At 36.2% G+C, this 12,946-nt stretch overlaps 1 protein-coding gene across 2 annotated transcripts in view; it reads right to left on the bottom strand.

The window, feature by feature from the left end:
* Nucleotides 1-5,271: 5,271 nt before the first annotated feature.
* Nucleotides 5,272-12,946, bottom strand: part of MARCHF1 (membrane associated ring-CH-type finger 1) — a 222,836-nt gene continuing 215,161 nt past the window's right edge. For both annotated transcript variants that reach the window (XM_059469932.1, XM_059469931.1), the window contains 2 exons: nucleotides 11,703-11,850; nucleotides 5,272-9,426 (listed from right to left, as the gene is read on the bottom strand). In XM_059469932.1, coding sequence (XP_059325915.1) covers nucleotides 9,125-9,426; nucleotides 11,703-11,850 — 450 coding nt within the window. In that variant the 3' untranslated portion in view covers nucleotides 5,272-9,124. The remainder of the gene's footprint in view (nucleotides 9,427-11,702; nucleotides 11,851-12,946) is intronic.

Raw genomic sequence — 12,946 nt, forward strand, 5'->3', positions numbered from 1 at the left:
GAATTGAAGCTGCTCAGGACTTTTCAACAGTCGGCTTGCTTTATGAAGCAACTCTTTAGATGCTTTTAAATGTGTCTTTCAGGAAAGTTCTTAGCAGATTATCACTTTAAAAGCTGTAAAATGAATAAAAGAAGGAAAAAGGGCCAGGGCAGAACTAGGGATAATTTCACAGCAGGCATTAAGTAGGACATCTCAGTGCATGTTAGGTTGTCTGGGCACAGAAGTCACAGTTCAGCTGAACTGTTTGCACACATGGTAGTAGGCACAGCTTAAAAGCCTGTTAATTATGTGGAAATAATTATTCCTGGTGGATGATCTTTCTAGTACATGATCCCTAGTACTCTTCTGTGTGCTAAACAATCAAGTGTTTGTCATAGTAAATAGTTATATGGGTTTCCTGTAGTTCTTTTACAGACATCCAGGTGTGTATTTTCATAGCTATGCAGCAAGAGTTACTGATGAGTGTTAAATCTGTTAATGTGTATATGAAGTTCTTCCCTCTTTACAAATAGTCTTGTGCTATCCTTTCATGTTATAGGAAACCAATCTGTTTATGTTATATAGAACTAACAGCTGTCCTCCTTAAATGATTCTAAAGAAGAAACCCAAATAACTTTTAACAGACCTGGAGCACGGGTGGGTAATGTAATTCATCTTCAGGTGAACTGCAAGTCTTAAACCTGCCTAGAGGTCTTGGCCTCTGACACCAGCCACATCTCAAGGCTATCACATCCCTGCTTTGTGTTTGAGAGATCAGTGTGCTGAAGTTCATGGCAGGCCTTTGCTATTTTTTATATCTTTGTTAAATTGAGCTGTGGAATTTATCTTGTTTTGATTTATAAAACTTGAGGTGGTAAACTGTGGTAGAAGCTGAGTCAGAGTAATTAAACTAAACTTGTGTATATAGCTGTTTCAGTACTTGGACAGATTTTGCCTTTTGGAAATTCATTTTGAATTTTTGCTTGTATACAAAGTCTGAGGTTTGAAATTGCAAGTAGAAACATTGAGTCACTTTCCCATGACACTGTAAAATATGGAAGGAAAATGAGCAGATAACTTGATTACTGGGAGGTGTCATAGTAATTACAGTATATTAGGCTGCCATCCTGGTGAGTGCTTCAAAAAGACTGTCATGCAGTTATGAAGAACGAGATGTTCTACATTTCTTGAAACAATTCAGTAATAAGATATTATAAAAATCTGGTTAATGTGTGAAATTAAGTCTTTTTTAAACATTTTTCATTTAGACTAGAATATGATTATAGTTCAGATTTTATTGACTTTCTTAATTTTCTTCCTTGAACTCCATGTAGTCATTGCTTGTTTAGCTGGCTTTTAAACTGTCTTGTTAAACTACTGCACAAGAAGTGAAAAAAGAACAGTGTCTGCATGTGAACTTTTACATTGAATTATCAGAAAAAATCATATGCAGCTGTCAGATATTCATATTTGAATTTAAAATAATCTAGGCCTAAGCTGATGATGTGCAAGACCAATTTATCACATGAGTTGTCGCTGAATATTAACTGGGCAGTGGGACAAACAACAACAAAAACCCCCAAAGCCATGTATTTATTTATTTATAATTTTTGTGCTGAGTTTTTTACCTCACATGTGTTACTGAGATAAGCTGCTGGAATCTCTTCAGGTAATTTCATAATCCAATCATGCTTTATAACCAGCTATTAGAGTGTTGTATGTTAATGAGTTTCTTTCCTACGGGTGAAAAAAAGACTAATTCTCTCAGGAGTTCTGAATTGTTATTCTTTTTCTTTAAAATTTAGAAAGCAGATCCTGGTTACACGGATATTCTCTGTTCTTACAAACTTACTGTGGAGAAATTGTTCTTTTGTAACCAAGGATTTCAGATTTTAATACTAAATCCTCTGTTAATTCTCTGTAATTTACTGGGCGTTTCTCTGGTAAAGGATTAATTTTAGGGAAGATTTCTTTCATTCTAATTTGTCGAGTAGTTTTGCAATGTTCCTGTGTTTTTTTTAGTTTTCAACTCAAAGCTGTAATAGTTAAAATTATTATTTCATTAATTATCATGGCTTAAAGATACAACGTTTCAAACAAAAAAGTAATATTTTTATACATAAAGCCACTTTCATATAAGAACTTTGGGTTTTTTTAGTGTACTTTCCAGTTTGTTGCAATGTTCTTACTACGTTATACTTTTACTTCATCCAGCATTGGGGAGCTGTGGCTTCTCTGAGGAAGTGGCTGAATTACATTCAGACTGTGAGTAGCAGCTGACTTGTTAGTTGTGAAACATACCTTATTGATGGTCTCAGCTGGGAAGAACCAGCTGACTTTAACCAGCTGACTATTTCTACTTAAATAGTAGAAATAATGATTTTTTTTTTCTTTCATGTTAACAAAGCAAATGTGATTTTAAAAAAACCAAAACTAAACAGAAAATAGTGACATTCTCAAAGCGGCTTGTATACAGTAAATGTAAATTAATTTACAATTCCTTACTATTGGAAACAAATTAAGCCATTTGTAAGGGGATATACTTATAGAGTGTAACGATTGTTTGTTAGTCTGTCTTTTAATGCAGTAACATATTTACTCATCTCTGTGATGACCTCTGCCACATGTGAGGACAAAGTCTAGGACCAAAAATGTGTATATTGGATTAAAACTGGAGTTTGCTACACACCTGGCAGATATGAAAGGGTAGTACAAAAATCTCTTTCTTTTTCTCAGCAAAAAAAGTTCTGTGCTTAAGGAACCTTCCAGGTTAGTTTTCCAATGAAGGGCAATAAAATGCTTGCAGTGCAGAATTATATCAAATTGGCTTGTTTGGTCAGTCTCAGCATGATGCAATGCATAAATTATCTTTCTATCTTCTAGCTCTTTCAAGAGCAATAATTCATTATAGCTGATTTCCAGACTTCCCCAAAAGAAGTAAGTTTCATGAAGGTCAGAGACTTTGCTAATGAGGTGTTGTGATTTATGCTCTGCAGCTTAAGCTGATGTCTTAAAATCACCTGCCAAGGTCCTGTGCAGAGTTCCTCTAATGAAACTGAAAATAAGCTGATGGTGAGACACTTACCATAATGGTTATGTAATCAAGTTCCCTAAGCCTTGACTGTCCACTTTTATTAAAATGGAGGGTTTAATATGTAACTAGTTACCTGTTGCAAAGGAAAAATAAAATGAATCATGTTATTAGACTAAAATGACAGCATTACTTTAAAAACAGAATTGCTAAATAATAAATTTAGCAATAACAATATTGCTAAAAAAAAAATTGAAGCATCCTACTAATATCAGCTCTTATTCATGTTAACACAACTAACCAAGAGAGTACCATGCTGATTTGGGAACTGATAAAGGGATGATGTCCATTGCTAAGATACAAAGTGCTCAAAAAAATCTCCTCCACACTTTTTAATGAAATATTCTTTTTCCCCAGCTCTCAAAATTTGGTAGCAAACCTAGAGGTAAGTGGCACTTGAAGATTCATTAAAGCCTTTGCCTGAACTTCCAGACTGATTTGTTCTTTTGACTGTATCTTCTGGGTTCCTGTAAGTAGCAGTCTTTCTTCTGTGAGCCATTAACACTTGGGTTTGTCCTTATCTGATTTATGACCTCATCTTAATCCTGCTATTTCACTTTTCACTTCTATGCTGTTTGTGAGCCATTTTTAAAATCTGTTGACTGTGTTGTTCACCACGTTCCCAGGCATGTGCATACACATAGATGTAATGGTCCATGTTTCATTATAGAAGTATCTCCTCAAATTATCAGTGATTTACTTAGGTCACAGTAATTTTTAAGTGTGTTATCTTCTTTATTTGGAATACTGCTGATTACTTTATTTTCATATATATTATCTTCTATGTGTTAAAAAAAGTCCTGTAATTCAGTTAATATCAATTACTGGTATTTGTAACTAGCAAAAGTGCAAGTTTGTCCCAGGGTCCACATTCTCCAGCCGTTTGGCATCATTCTCCTTATCAGTCAAGGTTGTTTTCTGAGCTCTGTGTCATAGGCAGTGGAAATGTGTATACCAGTGTTTTTGGCAAGTTCTTTGACAATTTCTTTTACTTTTAGGAATGCTCATGCAGAACAGCCTTAATATTTTATTGGCTGGGAGGTGTGTATACGGACATCAAACTAAACAGAACCCTGCTTCATGTTCTAACAGTGCCCTCATCAAGGGATTCAAACTCTTGTGTGCAAAGCAAAAAGGCTTGGGGACCCACACCTCTGGTCTCTTAATTATGATACTAAAATTGGTTCCACTTTTCTGTATGCTAATAAATGGAAATTAATATAGCTTTACTACAGTAACTTCTTTTTTATGCTGTTTCTTCTGTATCTTGCAGGGATTTGTGAATCCATTTGCATTTACATAGTGAGCCTAGTTAGGGCAGCTTTAAGAAAATGCAAAAGTGGTTAGCCTTGAATGTACAGAATGAAATTTGTTAGAACATTACTTCTGTGTTTTGAACATATATGCTTACCAATCATCAGCCATATGATTCCAGCTAGAATTGTGGTATTTTGAAACTTAGCTCACTCCCCAGCTGACCATCTACGAGAAAGATATGGAGTAGGTGGAGCTGTAGAAAACTAAATTTGGACCTTGGTTGGAACATTCTGTTTTAATGAAGGTAAGATTTTTTTTTTGTTTTGTTTTACACTTCACAAAATGCACAGGCTTTTTTTTATAAAGCAAACATGCAATAATCCTTTTCATTAAGAAATGTCTTTAGGATTTTCAAAAAGGAGAAAACCTCACCAAATCAAAGTATAAAATAGTACAAAAAAGGAACGGGATCCATGCTGACAATCTGAGCTGGGATTAGCTTTAAAGTATTTAACTTTCCAGTCCATATTTAACGTTTTTATGTGTTGGACATTACAAAATCATTGTAGCAGTTTGTACCAAGGCATTGCTTTCCTTAGGTAGCTTTCATCCTCTTACCTCCCTGGAGTTGAAACCCAGTACTAGTCATCCATTATTCTATGGATGCAAAACCAGTTGCTTTCTAGGCTTCTTTATAGAGTTGAAGCCTGCAAGTTCAGCAACTATAAGTATTTTCAAGTGTTTTTGTACTATGAAGTATTTTCCTGAGCATTCTGCCAAGGCAGGGTACCCAGAAGTAGCCCCTTGCATCTTAGCAGGTTTATCAGTATTAAGTAAGCAACTGAGTTATATCGTTCATCTTTCTTGCAAGAGGGTGGTCTTGCCAATCCACGTTCAGCATGTGATGGTCTAGGTAACAAGGTGACAAATGTAGAATATTGCAGTACTTAGAGTAATTTGTTTAATACAAATACATTTTTTCACAACATTAAGCAGATACATTACTTTTGTTTCCCTTACCTTCTGTCTTCCAGTACACATTCACCCACAAAAACATACACTTTTTCTTTTGCAAAAGAGAGGGATTTAAACAAATAACACAAACTTGTAGTTTTGAATATTATACACAGTAAAATACTTTCATCAGAGTAAGTTTCATTGCATTATTGGACATTATAAACTGTTTGTTCTGGAGATGGGAAATTATTTTTTCTACACAACAAAAATAAACACTACCTTCAGACAGAGCAGTGTGTGAATGGCACAGTTGGACTAGTCAAGAATCTTTGTAATGCTACTGATAGTCAAAAGTGGTATGTTTATGCCAGTTTGAAATAAACATTATAATGCTTGTAACTTAAACACAGGAAAAGAAATGTGCATGTTCACAGGAGTGAATACAGGAGTATCTTGATCAAACTTCCAGATCTGACCTGACACCAAATTACTTCTACCTACCCTTATTAAAACTTAGGTTGAACAAGCTGTTCTTGCTAATGGCAGCTCAGAGCCAGGTTCTGCCCTTGTGGGTTTAGCCAGGCCAAATTCTGTTGTCAGCATATTTGCCAGAGCTGCACTGTGGTTACACAGGAGTTTGATATGGTTCGTTATTTGAGATGGTATCTTCATTAAAAAGTCTTTAGACTTCATCTTAAAACCTTCAGTATACTGTTCTGTTTAGTTGTGTGGTTTTGGTGGGTTTTTTTTCCAGGACAGAATACTGTGGTCAATAAATTAATACAGAAAATTGTACTTTAGGAATGAAAAATATTGGTTGATAAGGATCTGTCTAGTTTCTCTATCCATGTACTTTCCTTATTACTGAAGACCAGAATCCAAGGCATGGTGGTGTGAATAGCTCCTTGCCCTCTTGAAGAGGTTGCACCCTGCTTCAGAAACTAATTCCAATCCTCCATGAAATTCCTAAAAGCTCTAGAAAATCCAGTGCATCTAAGAAGAGAAAGGGATGCACAGGTTAACACTGTAATGCTTTAAAAGGTTAAAGGCTGCTTCAAGCCAGCTGAAATCTCTCTTGCTGGTGACTTGTCTCAGTGTCCCATTTTACTCCTTCTGCTGCTGTCCCCATTCAGTATTTCCAAGGGAGAGGAGGAATTTCAACTGAAGTCTTTCTGCTTTCTTTTATTTAATTAACTGTAAACTCAGTTGCATATATGGTTGAGTGCCAGAACAGTGTTGAAGTTGAAGGCATTAGTATAAAAGTTTTCACATTGTCTTTTCTGTTGCTGACTCTTCAGTGTGTTTTTAAAAAATGTAAAATCTTGTTGGATGCTACAGTTCTGCTTTCAGAATCTTCAGGTATTTTCTTCTTCTAGGTGAATTTTATACTTCTTCAAGGAAAAAACCCCAATGCAAATTACTCTCCAGTAAGCTGACAAAATAGGGGATAAAGTACTTTCAATGGGTCATGATGCTACTGCAGTGAAAGAACAAGCTGGCTAAAGAAGCAGGGTTACTTTCACTTAATAAGAAACTATTATTTCAGAAAGCTCTTAGTTATCTTTCATAATAATGTTCCTTGTCAGTAAATTTTGCCGAGGTTTATTGTAAACATCCTTCCAAACATTCAGATGCAGTTGGTAATTTTATGTGTCTGACATCAGATATCATGAGAGTTACCTTTTAACGAGTAGCTTTTGAAAACCATGCCATTGCAGACTATCTTAAGCATGTGCAGTTACTAGACATTCCTTAGTCATGTCATCATGCTCTGAAGACCTTCTGAAATCTCCTCCACAATTTCAAATGGAGAAATGATTTGGTTCTCTTGTATGTAGTTTCAAATAAGAAGCTGCTACAATTGGAAGTTGCAGTTGTATAGTTGGGAAATTATTTTATATAAAAAGTGTGTGCCATTACATGAAAAAACTTCAACATTAATCCAACTCACCTGGAGTAACTGACAGCAAATATTGACATATATTAAGGACCCATTAAAGCACCAAGATTTTGTGTCCTGTCTAGCCAGATAACCATCACTTAGTCACAGCCAAATTACAAGAGCAATTCCAGTACAAAAGAATATAATGATCTGATTAAAGACACATTTCTTGCTAACACTGCTAGTATTCCCTGAGCCTTAAGCCAGTAAACATTCACAAAGGAATACCTAGTATATAAATTCCAATACATCTTAGCCCCTAAAGCCTGCGTATTTGCAAGGATGGGATGAACCTGTTATTTCACGGTAAATATTTGAGTGTATAAAGAGAAAATTTACCAGTAGAAACTTCAAGGCTTCTGTAGAACTCCAGTTCTCTTATAATTGTGGCAGATACCCCTCCTTTAAGTGAATCTCTACTCTCCTGTCCTCATTACTCTGGTTCTTTATATACTTTTTTGCTTTTCCTCCTTTATTAAATACAAGATTAAAAAAAGAACTTCCAACTTCTTTTTAAAATACACATTATGTTCAGGCCCCAGACTTGTGCACACCAGTACATAACTACTCCGAGTCAATACTTGCTCTTCTGTCCTTATAGTAAACACCACAGTTTTGCAAAGTGAATCACAAAATTGGTTCCTTATACATAATTCACCCTGTTGGACACAGGATTATATCTACATTCATTTATCTATTGCACCTTTTAATGCTATTCACACTTCATTTTTATATGCCAGTGCTCAAAACACGAAATTAACAACTGAACTGTCGAATTTCTAACACCTTAAGTTTACATGTACAGAAGGAAACCATTGATCTGTTTTTTTCAGTCAGGAAGAGAAAAACGAGCTTTTTAGAACAAGGAGATAAAAACTAATGTTTTCTTAAGATATGTAGGTAGGTATGTTCTATTACATCTACCTTTCTGTATCATGAATCTTAAAAAATAAAACCAAAAGTTGCTTCCATCTTCAGTATGTCATCCTTTTCCAGACTTTTGATAACAGACAATTTACTTCTGTGTAATTCTGCAGTAAACTGCTTTTTTTTTTCATTTAAAATTCTGCCTCAATACCTTGTGGATCCAATTTATGCCTAATTCACTCCTATAAAGTAAAATAAACAGCGGAGCTGCTCTTCTAAATGCATATCTATATATTGTCTCCTTCCTTACTTCCCTGACATTTATAAAAAACTATCTGCAGCTTATGGAAATGTGAGTTTATACTGGTTGGAACTGCTTTCTTTTCAAAAATCCAGCCATAGTTAAAAACAACTGGTTCAAATATCCATAGCTGACACAGCTGCCCAGACATTCAGGCTCCTCTACAGTCACATGAAGGCGTTACCATACGAGGCATAGAGAGGAAGTGCTGCAGTACAGCTCTCTGTACTTTGATTCTGTTAATGCATATTACTTGGATTGGTACCCTTTGAAGTGTATCTCTGAAAAGGTAAATAGCAAATACAACTTCTAGTAGTAAACAGATGAAAGGTTTTGAGTCTTCTGTAAACAAAAGCATTGTGTCACTTCTGTTTTCTACTTTCCCAGCCAGCCCAGTTAGGAAAAAAAAAAGTACATTGTTACATAGGTTTGGCATTGTCTGTTAAACCTGTTCTCTATTGCACTTTCTACACTTCCACTTTCACTACACTTGCTGACTAGTTGCGAAATTGCATCACGAACGGTCACATTCCTTACAGTAACAAATTGCTTTGCTGGATCCATTTTCCTTGTACTGTTTTGGTTTTTGTATGGGGTATTTTTTTTTTTGTCGTTTAGTTGGGGTCTTCTTAAACTGAAAAAAAGCACAGTCATTTCTACTTTCTTGTAGCATTTGTAGTGTAGCAGACACTACGGCTTACTCTGCGAGGGAGAAGCAGCGCTGTCCGTGTCAAACTGGCATGACCTCCGACGTCGCCTCTTCCGCCGCCGGCTGAGAGTTTGTACCTGTCTGTGCTACTGGCACCACCACCGCGTCCTTCAGCTCCGAGGGCTGAGTGCACGGAGAGCTTTTCTCCTCCAGTTTTTTGATGGTGTCTGGGCAGTTCTGAACAAAGATCACTCTGTTGTAGGCTTTCAACCTGCGCCACAGCTGGACGTAAACCTTACACTGCACGTACATGAAGACCAGGCCTCCTGTGAATCCAATGGCCACCACAACGAGCTTTGTCCAGAACGGCCATTCGAGGACACCTTTGAAATAGAAAGTTTATGTTATACATTGAATATCAAGCACTGTTTCAGTAATGTATACTGAAAAAAAGCCACTGGCTAAGAATGCCTGGGTATGTGCACGCTACTGGGGCACTTGTGGCTATGGAAAATTGATGGGGTTTCCTATTCCACAGGCTGGCCAAGAAACCGCCCATGGAATAGGAAACTGCTTCCTACTTTTAACTGATTGGACCACCATATGGTCAAATAAATCAATCAAAAAATCAATGCCACTCTCAAAGTGTTTCTTTCAGGATTTCTTCCACTTTTTAACATTAAAGATAGGCTGCTGCTGCTGCTTCTGCAGTAATACAGGGAGCATCTTTTTACATTAACTGCTATGGGACAGAGAGCATATCATCTTGTATATCTTTTTTTCCAGGATTGCCATGTTTTCAGACTTGAGCTTTACTAGTAGAAAGGTCAGCTGAACCTAGACCTGTTTATTCAAGCAGAGTAAATTTTCAGAGTAAATTTATGTGAATTATTCAGAGTAAATTTATGTGAAACTTGATTCCCTACCACTGGTACTATATAAATTCTAGAATATTTAAAATATATTTTAAATCTGCTTTTCTATAAACCAGTGTCAGGTTGGCAATTAAAGTGTTTGCATCATACTTCCCTAAAGAGAAAAAAAACCTGCAACCCCTAAATAATTTGAGATATCCATTTAAAATGGGATTTTTAAACTAGAACATTAACAAACAATAATAGTATTATTCAGGGTTTCAATTTTTCTCCTTCTCAAGATATGTTTATAAAGTGTTTTTTCTCCAGTGCTTTTTTATCTTTATCTTGGCAATTCCCATTTAAAGCGTGAAAATGGGGAAGAAAGCAAACTACATATATGTCCTTATTCCCCACAAATACGTGTTCACTTTTGTAAAAGTACTCTACCCTGCAACAAGCAAATTTTGGACCAAAAGTATGCTTCTCACACTTCTGCATATTTCAAGTAGCTCCAGGGCATATCTTTGTCCATTTTTTAGTGCAAAGAATCAACCATTACATTTGGCAAATACTGAATGCTATACAAATCATGAATACTTTTTGAGCCTACCAGGAATAATTAACATGATTCTTATGCATTGTGTGTAACAACAAAAATCCCTGTTAACTGTTTTGATATGTAAATTCAGCTAGTCTACAGAAATAGCTTCCCCCTTGTAATGAGTAGGGTGATGGAGTTGTACTCATAAATAGAAATTCAAAGCCATCCCTAGTCCTGTCCTCTGGGCCAGGTTTTTTGAGATAAAAAGCAAGGTTACCCATTTCAATAGAATGCAAAACAAGACTTTGTAGTGTGTATTCATCTGTGACTTACTGAGGCTTGTTGCTTATTTTCCTCTCTAAGGCAAGAAAGGCAAGCATCAGGAGTATCATCAAATATTTATCTAACTAGCAAGGCACAAAGCTCCACCTGTTTTGTTTTCCGTGTTAACTTTGGAATATAACACAAACCTAAAGACCTTTGTTCCTCTAGGGTGCTTAAATTCAATTCAGATCAAAACTAAAAAGCTTTTTATCATTTAAGACTGAATTTAAGAGCAAACTTAGATTTGAAATGGAAAACAGTAGTTAAATTTAGGATATATTTTCCACATATGCTAAGTATTGCTCCTACTGACATTAAGCATGCATTTTGTTACACATGTCCAGTTGGATTTTCAGTATCTCTGCAGATGAGACTCCATGACTTCTCTGTTCCAGTGCATAACCAATAAATAGAGCTGGAACATGGACATTAACAGTGAAATTCTATTTGAAAGGACACAAGAATGGTTTTCCATGCTGCGCAAATCCCACATGAAGGACTAACACAACTGGAAATCAGTCTCTTGGAAGTTCGTATTAGGGAAGGTTGTTAATGAAGAGGCTCTATCGTACTTCCTATCAAGGTTCAGGGGATTAATATATATAAATTGCAATTTAAGGACCTGAACTTGCACTGAGCTGTTTGAACTTGACTCATCTTTTTGCCTGAGCTTTAGAATTACCTAGATAATGGGAGATTAACCCAGAAGAACCGGCAGGCTGGTTAAGCTGTTGTCATGATTACACAAAGTAGAGTTCTCTCTGCTGGGACATAAGGTAAGATTTTCATACTGATGCATTCAGAACTTCTGCATTAAAGCCTCTGGTGTAGGCATGTGAGCTGTTATTTAAGAACAGAATGTGACGGGTTACAGAGCTGCCTTTCAAAGGCAGGCACTGCATTATCAGCAGCACTGAAGAAGATAAAAGATACTTACCATTATCATTGCCTTGTTTAATTTCTTCAGCAGTTCTGTCAATTAAAACATACAATGACCAAACAACACAGGTAATTGCAATTATATGGAATGTGACTGAGCACACAATTTTTCGCCTCTCACTTGTTGTCATCTGCAATTTCTCCCACTAAAAATAAAAAAAAAAAAAAGTAATTAAAAAAATCTGACTTGTAAAATTTTACATCAAACTGATTAGGCCATTGTGGCTCTTTCTACCAAAACCACAAGCAGTAATAAAATGAACAAATCCTTTAGTTTTGGTAATATGCATTACAGGAGTGTGTGCATTGTCCCTGTTAAATTCACAATGATCTCATTTTCATAGATTCAGAGGAATGAAGAATACTGTTCTGTTTCTGCCTGCTTGTGAATGATATTTTAAGTCATTTCATTACAGTACAGCCATAACATGTTAACAGACAGATAAAAAGATTAATATTTACTTTAAATTTGCATTTCTGGTGGTGAGAGAAGAAAAAGCCCAAACATCTGTTTGTAATATGTATTAAAATTATAGGAAGGCAGCTATGTAACAGTCTTTCCATAAAATAAAAGCACAGGATATACAACTTCATTGAGGATTAAATACAATAAACTTGAAAAGATGATTACGTGGAGATGACCATATACGATAGCAGCCAAACAACCTCAGTAATGCAAGGAGGATCTTCCAGGCACATGTTTCTGAATTATGGTGCTAAATCCTGGCTTAAGTTAAGGCTATTTTAAGATGAAATAGGCTATTCTCTGCAACTGAACAATGCCGCTCTTGAGGCGATTTTTTTTAATCTCACTTGTGACATGGGTTTTTTTCACAGCACTTCTTCAAAACAAAACCTTCTCTCCTAAAACATTTGCCTTTGAAAAGAGATGAAAGAACAGAGCACTTGAAAGCAAAATGCCTCAATTCTGATGGATAATCTTGGAGCCAGTACAGGCAGCTGGGGAAGGAAAGCAGTACAAAGCATGAGATGCGAGTGCCACCTCCCTGTGGCTCTGTGAACACCACACTGAGCTGCACTCAGCTCGGTGCCACAGCGCTGCTGCCACCTGCTACAGCTAGGACAGCAACCACAGCCTCTGCAGAGCACTGCCATGCTACACATTTACTGCCAAGCTGTGAGTTTGTCTTGGTTTTCCTCATTTAGGTTTTTGGATTGTTTTGGTTTTTTAGCTGTTTTCACTATTTGGGATTTTTTAAAATTTTGTTTCCAGGCAATTAC

The sequence above is a fragment of the Ammospiza nelsoni genome, chromosome 4 (genome assembly GCF_027579445.1).
Source record: "Ammospiza nelsoni isolate bAmmNel1 chromosome 4, bAmmNel1.pri, whole genome shotgun sequence".
Lineage (NCBI taxonomy): Eukaryota > Metazoa > Chordata > Aves > Passeriformes > Passerellidae > Ammospiza > Ammospiza nelsoni.